The 21,850-nt window shown below is 46.8% G+C and overlaps 1 protein-coding gene across 1 annotated transcript in view; it reads right to left on the bottom strand.

Annotated features, from left to right (window-relative positions):
• Positions 1-18,687, bottom strand: part of LOC119964332 (di-N-acetylchitobiase-like) — a 28,827-nt gene extending 10,140 nt beyond the window's left edge. The window contains exons 1-2 of the mRNA XM_038793652.1: positions 18,424-18,687; positions 17,351-17,489 (exon numbers count right to left, since the gene is read on the bottom strand). Of these exons, the coding sequence (XP_038649580.1) occupies positions 17,351-17,489; positions 18,424-18,573 (289 nt within the window). The 5' untranslated portion in view covers positions 18,574-18,687. The remainder of the gene's footprint in view (positions 1-17,350; positions 17,490-18,423) is intronic.
• Between the last annotated feature and the right edge of the window lie 3,163 nt (positions 18,688-21,850).

Below are 21,850 nucleotides of genomic sequence, written 5' to 3'. Positions count from 1 at the left end.
TGTAGCCACCTGAGATGGCCACTAACGAACACAAAATGGAAGACTGCAAAGAGTGCAGGGAAAACGGACATGTTAAAGAGCAAACAGCTTGCAGAGCAATTAAGTATTGGAACAACTACAGAAACCGGTTTCTGATGGCTACAGAGACCAGGCAGCACTGTGAATGAGAAGCCGTTAGCATACTAATGAGTTGATACCGGGCAAGTCCCAGATACAATGGACACAAATTAAGTATCAATCGATACATTCAATAGGAGGCCAGACCCAGTGGCGCCAGAGAAGCCCAGGACAATAAGTCCTAAGAACCGCCCCAGCAATCAAGGAACGGCCCTAGGATTGGGGGGTTCAAAACATATCGATTGGGAAGAGGCCCAATCGATCCCAAGCAGGTAAGAGAGTCCGCCCAAAGGGGCGCGGACCCCCTGGGACCTATAAAAGAAAGGTCCCACACATGGTTCAGTCTCCTGTCTCCGGCCTCCGGCTCCAGCCTCCAGACCCCTGTCTTCTACATCAGCCGTTGAGCAGCAGCCACCAAAACGTAAGTGCCTAAACAACGACCGCTACCTGAAACCGGCATTACTGACACCCTTGCCAACTGATAGCGATTCGAAGCCTCCAGACCAGAACAGAACAAAGGCCTTGTTCCCTGACCTCGCAGTTCCTTCCTAGCTAAGTATTAGTTGTTTAGTGGTAGAAGTAAGTTTAATCTTTAGCATGTGCATGAGTGTTATTATAATTGTGTTATAATAAACTCTAATTGTTTTGGACTTAAATTGGTGTACAGCTTTATTGATTTGAACTTGACCTTGAAACCTGTAGCGGTGTCTTTACGGCACCTGGCGACTCCAGAGCTTAGAACGAGAAACAGAGGCAAGTGAGTGTTAAGCACACTCACCCAGAACGACCATGGCGACATCCAGACGGGACTCGATTAGAAGTGGCCCCCCCCTCTCCGAGAGAACCCAGAAATTTGAATTGGAAATTGCAATTGGGAAAAAGGAAAAACGACAGGTGTTCAAGGAGTTCAAATCAATAACGATAATTCGGAAATGTGTTTTTGCATGCGTAACTAATAGGGTTGTAAGGTTAACCTGAGAGATTTTTGTTGCGACAAGCTGTCGGGAGTTTTATAATCGGAACATAGCAAAAGCCTTACCCGTATTTAAAAGCATTACCTGATCATCCCCTGTTCCAAATTAAAGACAGAAAGAGAAAATTGCCATGCAGGCAATGGAACGCCTCATGAATCCAGAGCAGTTCGTGGTCGCAGCGACCAGCAGTAGCAGAGTAGGCCAGTGTCCCGTATGGGAGCTGGAACTCAGGAAATACATCAAAGGGAAAGGATGGTCCCTTTGGAATGAGTTTTGTGTGAATGAGGAGACAGGTCCCGGGAGTATAGGACATACTTGGTGGGAAAACCTCTCTCAAATTCATAAAAAGAATCTAAGTAAAGCACGCAAGCCGATGGCAAATGTGTCCTGTTTGGCACAATTGCGAGGCACTGAAGAGGTCGTTCGGACGCTCCGAGCAGAGTTAGAGAGGAATAGAATGAGTAAAGTGGATGTCAGGGACATCGAAAGTGAAAACCTCGAGCTAAGAGGGAAGCTGGCAGAGAAGGAAAGAGAGGTGGATGATGCCAAGAGGGCACATCAGTCGTGTCTAACCCATCTGAGCAGTTCCCAGGCCCAATGTGAAAAGGCCTATCAGGACGTGCAGCGTGCAGTCCTGATATGAGAAGAATCAGAAAAGCAGGTAGAGGCAATGCAGAGGCAATGCTCTGACCTAAAGGCAGCTTTAAGAGCACTCCATGCTGCCACCACTGAGCAAAGGCAAAGCACAGTGGACCACGCAAAGTGTAGGAAGCAGATTGCAGAGCTGCAATCGTTGCTTTCAGTACAGAATGGGTTCCAAAGCACCTTTGGAACACAGTTAGATGAGGAGAATGCCCCAGATTGGCAAGAATTGAGCGAGACAGCACAGCGCTATGTTCAGGGAACATGTGCGCCAGCAGCGCAACAGAAAAGGAAAGCACCCCAACCCCCCACAGATCAGATAGCACCCGCACCTATGAATCCTGTCACCACCCAAAGAAAGGCAACTACCGACGGCGCACCCGACATCACCTACACCACCCCCTTAACTGTAACGCAACTCAGGGACGCGTGTGAGAAAATCACCCCGTTTCTCCCCACCGCAGACCCCCACCAATTTTTCGCGAAAGTGAAACAGCAGGCTACCATGTACGGCCTGGATGAAAGCGAGCAAGTGAAGCTCACAGTTTTGAGTCTAGACCCATCAGTAGTTGCAGCCCTCCCCGACCCACAGAACGTTGGAGGAGGCACACTAGAGGAGATGCATACATCTATTTTAGACGCGATAGGGTATTGCTCTGGAAAATACAGAATGTGTCATTTGAAACATAGAGGTCTGCCAATATCTGGTCTGGGAGAGTGCAGGGAAAGATCCCACAAGAGGTTGGTGGCAGCTGAAAAGAGCAGAAACTGTGGTCAGCTCTTCTGTCAAAAATGCAGTCAATTTCAGTCTGTCAGAATTGTTATTACAACCTGCAGCAGGAGAAAGGGAAAAAGAAAAAAGAGAGTTTGCATATATTTCTTTGTGCTGTTGAAATATTGTAATGGACTGCCCCTTTAAGCCCCGTAGTCCATTCCCTATCGGAGGTCCCGATCTCTCCCGCCATAAATCACTAAGCGCGGGCTTCTCTCGCTCCTCCCACTCCCCCCACGCGCGAGGAAGAGACAGAGAGCAGCAGAACGCGAAGCAAGAACAGCTGACGGCCCGGGGGCTCCCCTCAAGGAGGTGGAAGGCTCAAAGAAACGGCAGCAAGAATGAGGAGGAGGAGAAGGAAGATGTTTGTCGGTGGACTCAGCTGGGAAACAAGTAAGAAAGATTTAAGGGACTGCTTTTCTGGAGGTGGAGAGATTGTAGACTGCTTAATTAAAATGGATCCTGAAAGAGTAGACAGGGTATTGAATGGGGAGCACAAACTTGATGGGAAAGTTATTGATCCCAAGAAAGCTCAGGCTATGAAGGGCAAGGTTGAAATAAAATTGGCCCAACCTAAGGACTTGTACCAGCAGCAGCAATGGGGAGGACAGAGGACAGAACACAGAGAACAGAGAAAACAGAGAAACAGCAACAGGAGAGAAGGGGAGGGAGAACTAAAAGAGAGAGAGAGAGAAACCAGCAGCAATGGGGAGGGACAGAACACAGAGAACAGAGAAAACAGAGAAACAGCAACAGGAGAGAAGGGGAGGAGAACTACAAGAGAGAGAGAGAGAGAGTCTGAACGTCCCTACAACAAACCAGCAGCATCCAGAATCACTAATCGTTTTTCCTTTCTGTAAAGAAAGTGTTCGCAACTTATTAAAAAAAAGTATAATAATAATGAAATAACTTAACCTGAAAAAGTGGTTATTAGCTTACTTCACTTCCTTAATAACGCAGGACCCAGGACATCGATGCTACTAAGGGGTAAGTAGGTAAAATTCTTCGGTGAATGTATGGGTTATACCGGGGAATAACTTGGAAATATAGTTTGACCTGAATGGCACCCACAGAAGCCTGCATCGGAGTCAGGGAGTGAGAATCCCTGTTCACCATTTGGAATCTCGGCCCTTTTTGGTATAGGGGGAATTCTAAGACAGGGTGGTGAATTTACAAAAACATGGCGCCCAACGTGGGGCTCGAGCCCATAATTACGCCCAGCCTGTTTTTTGCTTTCTCCATGGCATCCAGCGTGGAGGCCTAGAATATTAGAAGTTTCTCGGTAAAGCGAGGCTGGAATATTAGAAGTTTCTAGCTGAGCAGAATGGGGGCTAGAGTAGGGGCTAGAATATTAGAAGTTTCTAGTTCCCAAGAAACGGTTGGAATATTAGAAGTTTCTAACCGGCACAAAGGCTAGAATATTAGAAGTTTCTGGTCTATGTATGAGTCAGACTTTACCTGCCGAGTTTAGTCTGGAAAGGATATTCTGTGGATCGAGGGGACTGAAACTCAGGTTGGGTGTGAATCAGCAGACTAGAAGATGCTGACCCTGAGTGAAAGTCTGCAAGACATCTTGGTGACAGCACTAAAAATCTTGCATCCATTACTGGTAAAAGGAGGCCAAAAAATAAATCATCCTTAGAGTAAGGCAGATTGTGCGGAAAACTTTCTGGAAAATGGGGACGCCTAGAATTCAGAGACCAATAACCAATCGACCCTTAACAAAAACAGGAAGATAGTGCCTTAGTCAGCCTTGGCTAGGGCCCAGAAAGGGTACTTATCCTTAATTTCAGATTGCAACTGAGAGGGACAACCAGGAACAGAACTTGAATTCCGAAAAATGGCAATGAGAATAATCCTCTTGCTCTGAAACATGGTCAAGAGAGTTGAAACAATGAAACAAGAGTAGAAAAGCTTAACAGAGGCAAAAAAAAAACTCCTGCAGAAGTGAAACTTAACCGCATGGAGGGGTCTCAAAATTTTGTTAAGAATAACTAAAACCCTACAGAATAGAGGTCCAAGATCTCAGTGGATAAATGTGTATGTGTGTGTTTAATAAGGATTTGTGAAATCCTACAGAGTAGAGATCCAAGATCTGAGTGGATGAATGTGTGTGTATGTCTAATAAGGAATTGTGAATTTCCTTTAATATTTGTATTTTTAAAAAAAATGTTACATTTTGTAAAGCCGATTTTCACATAAATTGGAAGTTATAAACAGCAGGCAGCAGTCAGCTGCTTTGCAGACTTTGAAATTTCTGCGTTGAAATTGAAACTGCATGGCTCCGCAGGGTCCTAGTGCCTGGCGATCACACAAAGTCATCACACAAAGTCATATGCAGAAATAATGATGTTTAGAATGTTAAATACCTTGAAGAAGGAGCTTTAGAAAATAAAGATATTAAAACCAATTGATAATACAGAGGAAATTTGGGTGATGCTACCCACTGAGACTGCAGGGAAAATAATCTGTGAAGCTGTAAAATGTAAAGACAAGATTGTTCAGATTCTGGGTACACATACAGTTGAATTAGAGAAGCATGGTATCTGGAGCAAAATAAATTGTATCACAATTTCTCACTCAGGGGTGCAATGACAGAAGGAGGAGGCTTAACAGGCCTTAATTGTATGATGTACATCAATGATAAGGAAAATAAAACAGTTCAAAAAGAAATGGTGGCAAAAGAAATCCGGAAGTCCTGGAGAGGGAACTTCTGGGATAATCCAAATGAAAATAGAAAGTACAAATTAAAGAATAGGGCCCTCTCCACCCTTGATCTGTTCATTTGATTTTCAGATGGAAAAAATAAATAACGAACCAGTTCACAAGAAGGAAGAGAACTACACTCCAGAGAGGAATCTTTTAGACAGGATTGGGGGGGGGGGGGGGAACTAATGATACAATTGGCTACATATTTGAGGGAATTAAATGACAGAACCCGGAGGAAAACTTTACGGGTTAGAAACAAATTAAAATATCAAATTATAACTGGACAGTGAAACCTCCAGTCAGACATCTCTAACTGGACATTAGCTGATGGGTGATCTGCGGTCTCCATGGAGTATGTACTACGCGGTGGAATTATTAAGGGTCTCGTCAGATAGCAGCGACTGACGAGGAACCCCAATATGATAAATGACAATAGTTTAAGAATTTTTGTAGCTTGATACCACAGCGGGAAAATTGTTACCAATGCAGCAAAACAATATTGCATTGAAGAGCTGTAATCGTTATAAAGAAAAAAAAAAAAAATTTAATGTAAATTGATAGGGACTGTTATATATATATGATAAGGGGGGTATGTGTGTCGTTAAAGAACTTGATCCGAATTTCTAAACTGTGTGAATGTTTTAATAGAGGGGTAGTTTAGTGTGTTTTCTTGATTTAACTATATAGTACATTACAAATAATATTGATGTTGTTTATATGCCATATTTAGTATGTAATAATTATTGTTCCCAAAGCCAAGAAGGAATGTTTCGATATTGATATTAAATTTTGTTAACAGTTGAAAATATGTAAAGTTGTAACACACAGTCTATTTGTGTGGTTAGGTAATGAGTAATGTGTTAAGATAAGACTTAAAATTTTTACTATGTATTTAACAATAGGGAGAATTTGTTTGAAAAAGAGACGGTTCAATGTGGTTTTGCAAATGCTGTAATGGAAAATATGCACTTTGTCAGAAAGATATTCTCATGTAAACTAGAGGTTGGCAGACTTACATGATTCACGACAATGTTAGACATTAATGGGGAAGTTAGGAATACAAGCAGGATCAATTGAAAATTTTAAATTAATAAAACAAGGGGATCAGTGGGTGGTACATGATATAATTACCCCATTCCAATCAGAAATGGAAAACAATTTGGACGACGGAAAAATGGGACACGTAACAGCCAGTGATGGACAAAAGATCTGTTTGGTTACTGATGAACTGAGTTGTGTGCTGTTTCTAAGAGACATGAGGAAGCTTATACGGTGCTGCTATCCCAAGGAAGTAAAATGCTGTGGAGGTAGTGGAACACACGGAAAGCTATTGTGTTACCTTCCTGAGCGGCTATGGCTATGGTTCACGGTAATTGGACTGGAACGGAAAACAAGACTCTTACTGACACTGGTCTGTGATATGCATACAAATGACAAAGATCGGGGATGTATGTTAGTACAATTGGATGGGGGGAAAATAAACCAAATTAAAGTAATGTTTCAAATGTCAAGACGGGGTGTTCTGGAAAATACAGAATGTGTCATTTGAAACATAGAGGTCTGCCAATATCTGGTCTGGGAGAGTGCAGGGAAAGATCCCACAAGAGGTTGGTGGCAGCTGAAAAGAGCAGAAACTGTGGTCAGCTCTTCTGTCAAAAATGCAGTCAATTTCAGTCTGTCAGAATTGTTATTACAACCTGCAGCAGGAGAAAGGGAAAAAGAAAAAAGAGAGTTTGCATATATTTCTTTGTGCTGTTGAAATATTGTAATGGAATGCCCCTTTAAGCCCCGTAGTCCATTCCCTATCGGAGGTCCCGATCTCTCCCGCCAAAAATCACTAAGCGCGGGCTTCTCTCGCTCCTCCCACTCCCCCCACGCGCGAGGAAGAGACAGAGAGCAGCAGAACGCGAGGCAAGAACAGCTGACGGCCCGGGGGAGCTCCGCTCCCCTCAAGGAGGTGGAAGGCTCAAAGAAACGGCAGCAAGAATGAGGAGGAGGAGAAGGAAGATGTTTGTCGGTGGACTCAGCTGGGAAACAAGTAAGAAAGATTTAAGGGACTGCTTTTCTGGAGGTGGAGAGATTGTAGACTGCTTAATTAAAATGGATCCTGAAAGAGTAGACAGGGTATTGAATGGGGAGCACAAACTTGATGGGAGAGTTATTGATCCCAAGAAAGCTCAGGCTATGAAGGGCAAGGTTGAAATAAAATTGGCCCAACCTAAGGAAGTGTACCAGCAGCAGCAATGGGGAGGACAGAGGACAGAACACAGAGAACAGAGAAAACAGAGAAACAGCAACAGGAGAGAAGGGGAGGAGAACTAAAAGAGAGAGAGAGAGAAACCAGCAGCAATGGGGAGGACAGAACACAGAGAACAGAGAAAACAGAGAAACAGCAACAGGAGAGAAGGGGAGGAGAACTACAAGAGAGAGAGAGAGAGAGTCTGAAGGTCCCTACAACAAACCAGCAGCATCCAGAATCACTAATCGTTTTTCCTTTCTGTAAAGAAAGTGTTTGCATCTTATAAAAAAAAAGTATAATAATAATGAAATAACTTAACCTGAAAAAGTGGTTATTAGCTTACTTCACTTCCTTAATAACGCAGGACCCAGGACATCGATGCTACTAAGGGGTAAGTAGGTAAAATTCTTCGGTGAAGGTATGGGTTATACCGGGGAATAACTTGGAAATATAGTTTGACCTGAATGGCACCCACAGAAGCCTGCATCGGAGTCAGGGAGTGAGAATCCCTGTTCACCATTTGGAATCTCGGCCCTTTTTGGTATGGGGGAATTCTAAGACAGGGTGGTGAATTTACAAAAACAGTACAATAGAGGAGACCCAGTCGAAGGCCTAAATAAGTGTAGGCAAAAGAGGACAGAGCATCCCACAGCATTCGCAGGAAGGCTGTGGATCCATTTCACTGCCGTTTTTGGCGAATTAGACCGCGCACATTTAAACCGAGACAATATGGTTAAATGGACCCGCACCATAATCTCCCATGGCACAGATGCAGGACAGAATGTTTGTAGTAGTTACGACCCCTCAGAAGAGGCCCATAATGAGAAATGGGTTCTGAAAAGATTGTCCCGTGCTTGGGAACAATCTGTCCAGGGCAAAGTTAAAGTGAAGACCCCAGAGGAAGCTCAGGCTGCAGCAGATATTCAGGCAGTGAGAGCGCACCAAAACCCCACATGGGTAAACGAGGGAAAGAACAGCCCCCCACAGAAGTCGCAGGAATGCTACAACTGTGGACAATTAGGACATTTTGCAAGGGAATGCAACGGCCCACATAGATCTCAGAGAGGCCAGCAGACAGGCACTCTGAATAGGAACAAACCTAAGCCTATTCACAGTATAGGGACGCAGTCAGGACAGACCAATGTGGGCGGAACGGACTGACGGTGTTCGGGCTCCCCCACTTGGGTCTGTGACACCCTCTGGGATCGATCCGGAAGGCCGGTAGTCACAGCAAAGATTAGAGGGAAACCCATAGAATTACTTTGGGACACAGGAGGGTCCCGCACCACAATTAATTCCACCATTACAGCACAGGCAGACACGTGGCCGACCACATCCACAATTACACTCAGCGGATTTACAGGTCACTCGCAGCAGGGACACATTACAGCCCCCGTAGCAATTCAGCTAGGGAACATCTCCACCAGACACCCCTTTGTTTTAGTTAGTCTGCCCCCCACAGCAGAACACATACTGGGTATTGATTTTAAGAATGCCCACAGCCTGTCGTTCGACCCAGTAAATTAGTGTGTCTGGAGAATGGCAAAATCGGACAGAGCACCCGCAACTCTCACAGTAGGAGAGTATGCAAATAGGATTAGCGCAGTAGGCGACTATTGTTTCGACCTGACCACACTTAGCACGGACAGACAAGTTAGGGCAGTTTTGAACCGACACAGGACAGCATTTGCCAGTCACCGGCACGACTGCGGCAGAATGACTGGACAAGTTCAAGTTACTGGACCTGACCCCAGACCACAGAGACAGTACCGATTTCCCCTAGAAGCAGAGGGAGAAATTGGAAAGGTGATAGAAAGCTTACTAGAGCAAGGGGTACTTAGGACAGTAGCCTCGACCAATAATGCACCTATTTGGCCAGTGAGGAAGCCCGACGGATCATGGCATCTGACCATTGATTATCGGGAACTCAACAAAGTAACCCCAGCAGTAGCCCCCACGGTAGCAACAAGTCCCGAGACCATGCTCAAGCAGGGACTCCACTCCAAATATTTCACGGTATTGGACATTAGCAATGGCTTCTGGTCAATCCCATTGGCAAAGGCGTGCCAGTACAAATTTGCCTTCACATTTAAAGGACAACAGTATACGTGGACATGCCTTCCACAAGGATTCCACAATTCCCCATCCATTTTCCACCGCCAGCTGGCAAATGGATTAGTCAAATTTTCCCGACCTGAATGTTTGGTACAGTATGTGGACGACCTATTACTGCAGACAGACACCAAGGCAGAGCACATCATGCTTCTGGCCGAGCTCCTGGAACTTCTGAACTCAATAAGATGTAAAATTAGCCCCAGAAAGGCCCAAATATTAGAGAACCAAGTGATGTATTTGGGTACAGTGATCACGCACGGCAAACGCGAGATCGAGTTCAAAAGAATTGAAACGATTGTCAAATTGCCCCTTCCCCAGAATGTTTCAGCCCTCCGGTCATTTTTAGGACTGGTTGGTTACTGTCGGAACCATATCGATGGTTTTGTGACAAAGGCAGCCCCACTCTCAGACCTCCTTAAGAAAGGAGCCCCTTGGGAATGGCTTCCGCAGCATACAGAGGCTGTGGAAGAATTAAAAAAGGCCCTTAGTGCAGCACCCGCGCTACAAGTCCCAGACCAACTCTCCCCCTATGCAATAGAGGTAGCGAGCACAGATCTGACCCTCTCGGCCGTGCTCCTTCAGGAACGGCACGAGCAGCTACGACCCGTGGCTTATGCCTCACGACTTTTAGACCCCATCGAGCAAGGATTTTCAGCCTGCGAGAGGCACCTACTAGCAGTTTTTTGGGCAGTTCAGTACTTCTCGTATATTACCGGACTCAATCCCATCACCATTTTGACCGAACACACCCCCACACAGTTACTTTTAGACGGTCCACTGAAGGACGGTTCAGTGAGCCAGAGAAGAGCAGCTAGGTGGACGTTACTGTTACAAGGACGGGACATAACAGTTAAACGGACCAGGACACACACATTTTTAGCCGACAACCTCCAGTATCCAGGACAACCCCATGAATGTGAGATTGTAGCACCCCTACACAACACAGGACCCTTCATTGCAAAGACGCCCCCCAGGAAGATAGGGAATTCAAGCCAGAGCCCCCAGCACACAGACACGTGTGCCCCATTGAAAATATATGTGGACGGTTCATCCACAGTTTTAGATGGAGAACGCATCACTGGATGTGGGATCTATGTGGAGGATGCGCAGGGTCGCGCACTAGAGGAAATTTCTTTAAAATTACCGGGTCACTTAGGCGCGCAAGCAGCAGAGCTTGCGGCCATCGCATATATAGTGGACCACCCAGACTCGTTTCCCAGCCCAGCAGACATATATTCGGACAGCTTATATGTTTGTAACAGCCTGACCGATTTTCTACCCCTGTGGAGGACGAGAGGTTTTGTCTCCGCAGACGGGAAGCCCCTTCCATCAGCCCCATTACTCCGCCATATCCTAGAGAAGGCAAAGGATAGGACGTATGGTATAGTTAAAGTTAGGAGTCACCATAGGTCACCCCCCCCCCGGAAATGTAAAAGCCGACGCACTGGCAAAAGCAGGTTCCAGGCGAGGTCACTTTTGGACACCCCCAGCTAGCGCACCAGCTAGCGCCCCTGTGAGTGCAGTTCAGGTCTCACAGACAAACATCAAAGATTTAACACAGGCACAGAAACAGGACGGAAATCTCCGGAAGATTTTTAAAGGAAACTTTGTAGCACAATATGATAGATTCAAACACGCTTTGACCGCACGAGGGTGTGATCATTAAAGATAAATTGTATGTGGTTCCTGAACAAGATAGGAATCAAATGATTGCCTTATTCCATGACAGTCATGGACACCAAGGGATCGACCCGACCACAAGACACCTTAGACAACTCTGTTGGTGGCCCAACTTACGAAAAGATGTAACACACTACATAGAGAATTGTCTAATTTGTGCACAGAATAACCCGGAGAGGTACTCAAAGAAGGCACAACTCAGCCACACTCGCCCCGTTAATGGCCCCTGGACAAACCTCCAGATCGACTTTATAGGACCATTGCCCCCTTGCAGGAATGGCTATAAATTTTATATGTTCTGGTGGTTATAGATACCTTTACCAAATGGGTAGAGGCCTTCCCTTCACGAATCAACACAGCTAAGACAGCTGCAAAGATCCTGACCCACCACATCTTTACGAGATGGGGTCTCCCCAGAAGTATAGAGTCAGATCAGGGATCTCACTTTACAGGACGGGTCATGAAGAACGTCCTGACCATATTCGGCATAAAACAGAACTTCCACATTGCGTATCACCCCCAGTCAAGCGGGATAGTAGAACGCATGAATCGGACCCTAAAATTGACCCTTAGGAAGATGGTACAGGAGAAAAATTCGACTTGGGAATCAGTGCTCCCATTCGCACTAATATTCATCTGCAACACAGTCTCATCATCTACAGGTTTCACCTCAGACACACTCATCACCGGACGCCCTATGAAAGGGACAGAATTCCTATTAGGACTGGACATGACCAGCCCCGAAGTGACGGCCCTCACACATGAGAAGGCAGTCAAATATTTAGTTGAGACTGTGAGGTCTGCACAGTTAGCAGCCGCAGTAACATTGGGCAAACGACGAAAACAGAGCACGGCCTGTTTTAATAAGAATGTACACCCCACGGAATTTCAGGTTGGGCAACAGGTTACGCTATCTGTTTATAACCCCAGCACGTTTTTGGCTCCTAAATCTTCCGGCCCGTATTCAATTTCAGACAAAATCAGCCCCTCAGTTTATAGAATAAAATACCCCAACGTTAAGACTGCGTGGTTTCATATTAACCAACTGAAGGCTTATGGAACACAGTCCAACCACTCACACCATGACCTACTAGACGCAGCAGAACACCTCGCTCCGCCCACAAGAGACACATTTCCACCCTCCCCCTCACAGACCAGTTCCTCATTGGACTTGCCCCTCGACTCCGCCCACTGACTCCAGACCACGCCCCGGAACGCCCACAAGCTGCCACAGCGGAGACAGTGACTTTGACAATGAGGACAGCCACAGCACTCCACCCTACAGCCCCCACTTTAGCGACAACGACCCCGGCTCCAGTGACCCCATGGAGGTCACCTACGTTAAATATCCAAACCCACACCCAAACCCACCACCCAACACAGACGACCCCGACAATGCTCCTTCAATCTTAGACCCCACGATTTGGCACAGGGACAATTCTTGTCGACTTGTCCGTAACAACGAGAGTGACCCCCGGTCACATAATGCAAAGATTGCATGCCTGTTCCATACGAGGGTATGGGATCCGGGAGAAGAGGAAGACTTGATGTCTGACTCCCGACACGACAACCCCTTTGTGACCCTGTTCGCAGAGAATGAGGAGAAGTGAGGTGTCCAGATGATGTAAAATAGGAACCGCTTGAGGGAAGCGATGTCCTTTCTGATGGAACCTGCACGTATGTTTTGTTTGTTTGTGTGTTAAATGTTTGGTTTGTGTGTTGAATGTTTTTTTTGGAGATTGGCCACTTCCTTTTCAGCTGAAAAGCTTGTGACCACCTCACATGCACGTTAGTTTGTCCGCAGAAACTTCTGAGAATTGTAATGTCCTCTGGTGAACCGAAAATTTTCACAACTTGTCTTCTGTTTGTAGATGTTGGAGCATCTTGGCTCCTCCCTTGTTTTTTTAGGTGCCCCTCTATTCTGGGAATAGAGGCTGCAATTCCACTACGAATACATACTTGCCCGTTCATTTCAGGTTGCTCAGGCAGTGGAGAAACGGCATTGAGGACCCGCCCTGTCTGAGGAAACCCCTTTGGTCAGCCAAGCTCGGGTACAGCACAGCACGCCCTACCCGGGGATCCCATACAAATCTTACCCTTAGCGGCCCATACGCAACTCATTCGACCTTTTCATTCCAAACTTTGGTTTCATTTTTCTTTAAGGTAGCCCTTTGGCAGCCATTCCACATGCTATTTACATCCAGGAACATTCGGTTGGTAAATCGCAAAGCCTGTGAGACGGCTCGCAGTAGCAAAGTTGTTAGGTGTATGTCTGGTCCTAAATTCGCTTTTGAAAAAAAAAATGAGGGGAGTCACAGGGTGTGATTTTGCCATTCATTTAAGGGACAATTGGAATGAGAGGACAGATACACTAACATTACAGACATTAAACTATGTATTGACAGATACTGTGCTTGATCCCATAGCTTTCGAACAGTCGAAGGAGGGATCACAGCAAGATCAGCCATACAAAAGGAAGAGAAGAAAGAAGACCACGATGGAAGCCTACATATTTTTAGTTACTGTTGTTGTATTTTTGCGCGCGGACGCAAACCATGTTTCCCCCATGACCCCCGCCGTTAATGTTTCCCACACACTGACTTCGCAAAGCCCAGTGATGAACAGCGAGGTTCAGACCTGGTGCACAAAATTCATGACCTGGTACTCGCTTTCATATGTAATTGAATCACTTTTGGTGATTGCAGTTCTCTGCATCATAGTGCAGACCCTCAGGATGAGAAAATGGAAAAGGAGAGCCTCCCGCTCTTGCGCCGCAATCATTTACAGAGTTCAATCCCCTATTTTCGGATTCCACCAAACCCCCCAACCCCTTGATGTATAATAAAAGATTTAATTTAATGCGATCTGTAAATAAAAATGATGTATTATAATGTTCTGTACTGGACTGCCGAGTCAGAAAGCGAGATGTAAAGATACTGTGGTATGAATGAGTAAGACTTTAGAATTTTATGGGATGCAAGGCTTTAGAATGTTATAGGATGTTTAAACGTGAGACGAGAGTAGTTCATTATGATAGAGGTTCCCAATTCGAATTGGTAATGCATGTCCCCTTTGACATAGCGCCAATCAGAAAATGTTAGCTAAAAGTTTTTGCCATAGTTGAGGACAGAATAGACGCCATGGAACTCGCTGAGGGCAGGGAACACAAAGGAACTGTAGTTAGGTAATCCTTCATGATTTCTCGTGAGGATCACAAGGAGGGAGTGTAGCCACCTGAGATGGCCACTAACGAACACAAAATGGAAGACTGCAAAGAGTGCAGGGAAAACGGACATGTTAAAGAGCAAACAGCTTGCAGAGCAATTAAGTATTGGAACAACAGCAGAAACCGGTTTCTGACGGCTGCAGAGACCAGGCAGTGCTGTGAATGAGAAGCCGTTAGCATACTAATGAGGTGATACCGGGCAAGTCCCAGATACAATGGACACAAATTAAGTATCAATCGATACATTCAATAGGAGGCCAGACCCAGTGGCGCCAGAGAAGCCCAGGACAATAAGTCCTAAGAACCGCCCCAGCAATCAAGGAACGGCCCTAGGATTGGGGGGTTCAAAACATATCGATTGGGAAGAGGCCCAATCGATTCCAAGCAGGTAAGGGAGTCCGCCCAAAGGGGCGCGGACCCCCTGGGACCTATAAAAGAAAGGTCCCTCACATGGTTCAGTCTCCTGTCTCCGGCCTCCGGCTCCAACCTCCAGACCCCTGTCTTCTACATCAGCCGTTGAGCAGCAGCCACCAAAACATAAGTGCCTAAACAACGACCTTCCTAGCTAAGTATTAGTTGTTTAGTGGTAGAAGTAAGTTTAATCTTTAGCGTGTGCATGAGTGTTATTATAATTGTATTATAATAAACTCTAATTGTTTTGGACTGAAATTGGTGTACAGCTTTATTGATTTGAACTTGACCTTGAAACCTGTAGCGGTGTCTTTACGGCACCTGGCATCTCCAGAGCTTAGAATGAGAAACAGAGCCAAGTGAGTGTTAAGCACACTCACCCAGAACGACCAACACCCTACCTAGAGTATTGTGTACAGTATTAATCTCCTTGTTTAAGGATGGATGTTAAGGATCGGATCAGTTCAGAGAAGGTTTATTTTTTGTTGAAGGATCATTAAGATCTGAAAAATTGTGGTGAATTGGCCCCCTCCCCAGCTGCATGTTCTTCGATGGCGGGCCCCCGGCGGCAGTGAGATTCTTCCTGCTAGTCACAGTAATTTCCCATTGTGGCCACCCCAGCGGCCATGAAACCCTACCTGCGGAACGGAGAATCTCACCAACTGAGAATTTGCCCCATTAACTTTGTTACTATCCACAAGTACTCGCAGACCGGCTGAGCTAATCCAGAGTTTCCTGTTTCTATTTCAGATTACCAGCAGCTGGAATATTTTGCTTTTATTTATTGAACTAATACCTGGTTTGGGTAGGTTGTCCTATGAGGAAGCTTTTGTGGGGTAGGCTGCAGTGTAACTTGATAGTCCTTATTACTCTGCACTGAGTTCACAGAGACAGACCGCATTGCGGCTTGCACAAATGCTTCACAGCTCCAGGGTCCCAGGTTCGATTCCGGCTTGGGTCACTGTCTGTGCGGAGTCTGCACGTTCTCCCCGTGTCTGCGGGGGTGTCCTCTGGGTCCTCCGGTTTCCTCCCACAGTCCAAAGATGTGCAGGTTAGGTGGATTGGCCATGATAAATTGCCCTTAGTGTCCAAAATTGCCCTTAGTGTTGGGTGGGGTTACTGGGTTATGGAAATAGGGTGGAGGTGTTGACCTTGGGTAGGGTGCTCTTTCCAAGAGCCGGTGCAGACTCGATGGGCCGAATGGCCTCCTTCTGCACTGTACATTCTATGATAAATGCGAGGAACATCAACAAATGCACCGGCTTGCATTTATATAGTACCTTCAACACAATAAAATTCCTCTTCACAGGGGCAGCATTAAGATTGATGAATGGAAAAGATTGTCACCAATGTGTGCAAAACTTGACCAACAAGAAGGAAAATTAGGAGAAGAGGTGGATGTAGATGAATGTTTTTACTTCACAAAGATGGAGAGCGGGATTCTCCGCGAACCGGCGGGGCGGGCCACTCCGGCGCCGAGGAGTGGCGTGAAGCACTCCGGCGTCGGGCCACCCCGAAGTTGTGGAATCCTCCGCACCTTCAGGGGCTAGGCCTGCGCCGGAGTGTTTGGCGCCGTGCCAGCCAGCAGGGGAAGGGACTTGGCGCCACGCCAACCAGCGTCGAAGGGCCTCCGCCGGACGGCGCGAGTCGGCGCATGCGCGGGAGCGCCAGCAAGTGCTGGCATCATCCCAGCGCATGCGCGCGGGGGGGGGTTAATCTCTGCCCGGACTGTTACAGCGGCAGACGCGGAGGAATAGAGTGCCCCGACGATACAGGACTACCCGCGGATCGGTGGGCCCCGATCGCGAGCGAGGCCACCATGGGGGCACGCCCCCCACCCCCCCCCCCCATCCCCCCCACCCCCACACCCCCCCACCCCCCCCGGGGCCAGATCCCTCCACGGCCCCCTGAGGACCCCGGTGGCCACCCACAGAGCCAGGTCCAGCCGGTAAGCCTGTTGTAATTTGCGCCGGGGGACCGGCCGAAAACAGGCGGCCACTCGGCCCATCGCAGGCCGGAAAATAGCTGGGGGGGGGGGGGGAGAGCTGCCAACGGCCCCCGACCGGTTTGGCACGATTCTCCCCCCACCCCCCACCCCCCCCCCCCCCCCCGGCGCTGGAGAATTCGGCAGCCGGCGAGGGCGGGATTCACACTGCCCCCCGGCGATTCTCTGACCCGGCGGGGTGTCGGAGAATCCCTCCCGGAATATTGAATATTGAATAATAGCAGGTTAAGGGCCAGAGGGGAATTTTAACATTCCGACATCAAGAATACCAGTAACCTAGAATGACATAAATGATACAGCACAAATATAGGCCATTTGGCCCAGCCTGTCCGTGCCAGGGGTGAGTCTCCACTTAAGCCTGAACCTGTAAACTTCATGTTCCTTTCTCTGGCTCTTCAATAATACAGTTTGCATCAGGAAACAGAACCGCACCTGTTTGAGCTTTACTGAAATGTGTTACCTTTCATGATAACTCGAGCATTATGTGCATGAGCAACACACAAGAGATGTCGGTTAAATGTGTCACTGATTACAACTGCTGTGATCTTAGACCAATCATAATGTTGATAATCCGTTCCTCCGAAATCAAAGACAAGGACCTGGGAAAAACATAAAGCAGTCAGCTACAGTGAGGAGGGACATAATTAAACACATCATGATATCTGTATTTCCTATGACTACAATTGTCCCCAGGGTAGGGCATCAGGAAGGGTTAATGAACACATCCAGTCTGCAGGTTCAGTTGCTGACACACTGCTCACTGAACAACATTACTGTGAGGGAAATACTGACCTCATCAAATACACAACAGTTACAGAGTGATTTGATATCAATGCTTGTTGAAATATTCGCTAAGTTGTATTCAGTTTAACCATGAGCAGGATCCCAGTTTTACAATGACTGAGGTCAGATCAGAATTTTATTCCATGTGATTCCAGGATTTTTAACTGGTGCTGTGGGGAATGAACATTCTGTGAAAACTGTAAACTTTAACCTGGTGTCAGTCTGTCAGAGTGAGATCCACCATCATTTACGGTTCTGTATTACAGATGCCCTATTTTACACAGGCTGTAACTACACCAAGATTAACACTTTAACATATATTATATATCACACGATTCTCTTTGTATTTGAACGACAGTCTGAGCTGCTTCTTGTGTCTGTCCACTAGCTTCACCTGTCCCCCCACCCTGACCCACACCCTCAGCCTGGTCCTGATTCTGGAGTTGTGCTCAGGACCCCTCCCCAGCCTGGATCTCCCCGGGAGCCCAGGCTGGAGGGTGACCGGTTAACGCTCTCCCCCAACCGAACCCAGGCCAGTCCCGGGGGGGGGGGGGGAGAACATCCTAAAGAGGGCAATCTGTCCGAACTTCCACAACAGTGTGGGTGGGAGGAGCTGACCCACATGGGGAAAGACAACAGTTCACAGCCCAATGCTCCATTCCAAGTGTTGCTGCTCAATACACTTCAAAATAACAACTTCAAATCAATGAACTCTCATCCCGAGGGAACTTAATGGTCTGACACACCCACCTCCACTTGGAACTGAAGTTTTTCGGGTAACGGCTCACACAGACTCCGTTTTGAACACTGACAAAAATTAATGGGGGAAACCCCGGAGGCTCCGCCGATCCACATCACCAGCACCGCCACAAACTGCGCCAATGCTAAACTCCAGCGCATTCTCTCCGCCGGAGATGAAGATCTATCAGTCACAGCGAGATCCTTTCTTTATACTGAGCCTCATGTGAATGATGATGCCACCTCCTGGGTCTCTCTATCTCTATCTTGCTTTGTGTGATAACAGGGACATGTTGACGCAAGCTTCATGCTGTTAAATGTAACTTTGTAGGGAAGTTCTCTTCTCCCCGTCACTCCTCTTGGGTAACATTGTCCGTTCACCTCTGCAGTATTTCCTCTCTTTCCTGACTTTCATTATCGAACGTCTCTCTCGTTGTCCCAAGTCTTTATTAATATTCATCCTCCCTTCTCTCTTCCCTCCCCCTTTCCTCCCTATTCTTTCCAATATTCGTCCCAGAACTTCAGCTTTCCTGCTCTCTGTCCCACTCCTTCCATCCCTGGACCAATATTCACCAGGGATCCTCTCTGTCGCCTTTCCTTCCTGCCTTAGTCAACACTCATCCCCCAGTCCCTGATTCCCCACCCTGGTCGGAGAAACTCCCATTCCCCCGTGTTCCCTGGTGTGGGATCCTTCAAATTCCAACGTTTTTACAATCACAACCCTCTCCACACCTTCATTGGTAAAAATGTACATCAAACTTACTCTATTGTCCTAAACATCTCCTTGCCTCTGTCATGAGCAACATTCATCCATGAAGCTTACTGACCTCTTCCAGCAAGTGTTTTCGGAAGCAGATTTGAATGCTCCCTCCAATTTCTAAGCCTCAATGTTTACCAGCGAACCCTTTTCCATCTTTCCTCCATGTCTTGTATAAAATCCATTCCAAACCCTTCATTCCTTCCTGATTGTATTCGCTAATGTTCATCCCTGAGTCTCCCCACCCTGTATGGCTTTGCAATTCGTTATATATCCCTAACTCTCGCTCCTCTCTTCCTCCCATCGCTGGGTGAAATTTGCCTCAAAACTTCACCAACATTACTCCATGCCTCCGTTACCAGTCCTTGATTTTCACTCCTCCTTCACCACCATCATGGCTGCCATCAAAGAATTATTCCTTCATTCTCGTTATGGGAAACATTTTGTTTTCAATCTCCAACCACTTTAGGAAAAGGAGGAGACCATTCGGCCCGTCGAGCCGGATCCACCATTCATTATGATCATGGCGGGTTATCAAGTTCAATCCCCTGATCCTGCCTACCTCCCATATCCCTTGCTTCCTTTGTCAAGGGGAGGTCACATCTGACAATTCTGTAAGAGTTCTTTGAGGAAGTAACAAGGACGTTAGACAAAGGAGAACCAGTGGATGTGATTTACTTAGATTTCCAGAAGGCCTTTTACAAGCTTGTCATATGAGGGACGGTTGAAGACTCTGGGTCTGTACTCGTTGGAATTTAGAACGATGAGGGGGGGATCTTATTGAAACTTACAGCATATTGCGAAGCCAGGATCGAGTGGACGTTGGGACGATGTTTCCACTTGTAGGAAAAGCGAGAAGCAGAAGACACAATCTCAGACTAAATCTCCTTTAAAACAGAGATGAGGAAGAATTTCTTCAGCCAGAGGGTGGTGAATCTGTGGAACTCTTTGCCTCAGAAGGCTGCGGAGGCCAAATAACTGAGTGTCTTTAAGACAGAGATAGACAGGCTCTTGATTAATAGGGGAATCAGGTTATGGGGAAAAAACAGGGGATTGGGAATGAGAAAAATATCAGCCATGATTGAATGGCGGAGCAGACACGTTGGGCTGAGTGGCTTAATTCTGCTCCTATGTCTTAAGGTCTTTAGCCCCAAGAGCTAATTCCTTCTTGAAATTACACAACGTTTTGGCCTCAACTATCTTCTCTGGTTGTGAATTTCACAGATTCACCACTCTCTGAGTGAAGAAATTTCTCCTCACCTCAGTCCTAAAAGGATTACCTCCTATCCTCAAACTATGATCCCTAGTTCTGGGGTTCCCTATCCTCGGGAACATCCTTTGTGAATCTACCCTGTCCAATCCTGTTAGAATATTATAAGTTTCTATGAGATCCCCTCTCACTCTTCTAAACTCCAATGAATATAATCTTAACCAATTTAGCCTCTCCTCATATGACTGTCCTGTCATGCCAGGAATAAGACTGGTAAACCTTCTCTGCACTGTTTGCATTTCAAGAACATCCTCCCTCAGATAAGGACACCAGAACTGAACACAATTCATGGCCTCACCAATGTCCCGTATAATTGCAGTAAAACATCTCTGTTCCTATACTGATGTACTGTCTCTATGAAGGTCAAAACGCATGTCTTATTTGCTGCCTGCTGTACCTGTGCACTTACTTCCAGTTATTGATGCACGAGGACATCAAGGTCCCGCTGAGTATCCACCTCTCTTGATTTATACCCATTCAAATAACAATCTGCCAGGATATTTTTACTACTGAAGGACATAACGTCACATTTATCCACATTATACTGTACCTGCCATGCATATGCCATGCATATGGCGACAACACGCTTGACCACTGCTACTCAAAAATCAAGGGCGCCTACTGTTCCATCCCCGACCGCATTTTGGGAAATCAGACTTTAAGACTGTGCTCCTTCTCCCGGTTTACAAACAGAAACTCAAGCGGGAGAATCAGCTAAGAAGGTTGTGCAGTGCTGGTCCGAGGAGACATAAGAACTCTTACATGACTGCTTAGAGACAGTGGACTGGTCCATATTCAAGAACTTAGCGCCCAACATAAATGAGTATGCCACCACCGTCACAGACTTCATCAGCAAATGTGTGGACGACTGCGTGCCAAAGAAAGCAGGACGTACGTTCCCCAACTGGAAACCATGGCTCAACCGCAAGGTTGACTCTCTACTGAAGGACAGATCTGAGGCGTTCAAGACAGACGACCCTGTCCTATTCAAGAAATCCAGGTCCGACCTCCGCAAAGCCATCCGACATGCCAAGAGTGAATATCAAACTAAGATAGAGTCACAGACAGACACTCGGCGGTTGTTGCAAGGACTAAACAACATAGCGGGCTACAAAGCGAAGTCGAGCAGTATCTCTGGCAGCAGCGCACCCCTTCCCAATGAACTTAATGCATTCTATGCTTGGTTCGAGCAGGTAACCAACAACCCACTGTCGAGGGCCCCAGCAGCCCATAATTCACCCATACTCACCCTCACAGCTTCCGAAGTCAGATTGGCCTTCCTGAAAGTGAACCCACGGAAGTCGACGGGCCCGGACGGGATCCCTGGTCGTGCACTCAGAGCCTGCACAGACCAGCTGACAGAGGTATTCACAGACATCTTTAACCTGTCTCTACTCCACTCCGAGGTCCCC

This window comes from Scyliorhinus canicula, chromosome 4 (genome assembly GCF_902713615.1).
Source record: "Scyliorhinus canicula chromosome 4, sScyCan1.1, whole genome shotgun sequence".
Classification (NCBI taxonomy): domain Eukaryota; kingdom Metazoa; phylum Chordata; class Chondrichthyes; order Carcharhiniformes; family Scyliorhinidae; genus Scyliorhinus; species Scyliorhinus canicula.
This window is presented reverse-complemented; position numbering and strand designations above follow the sequence as displayed.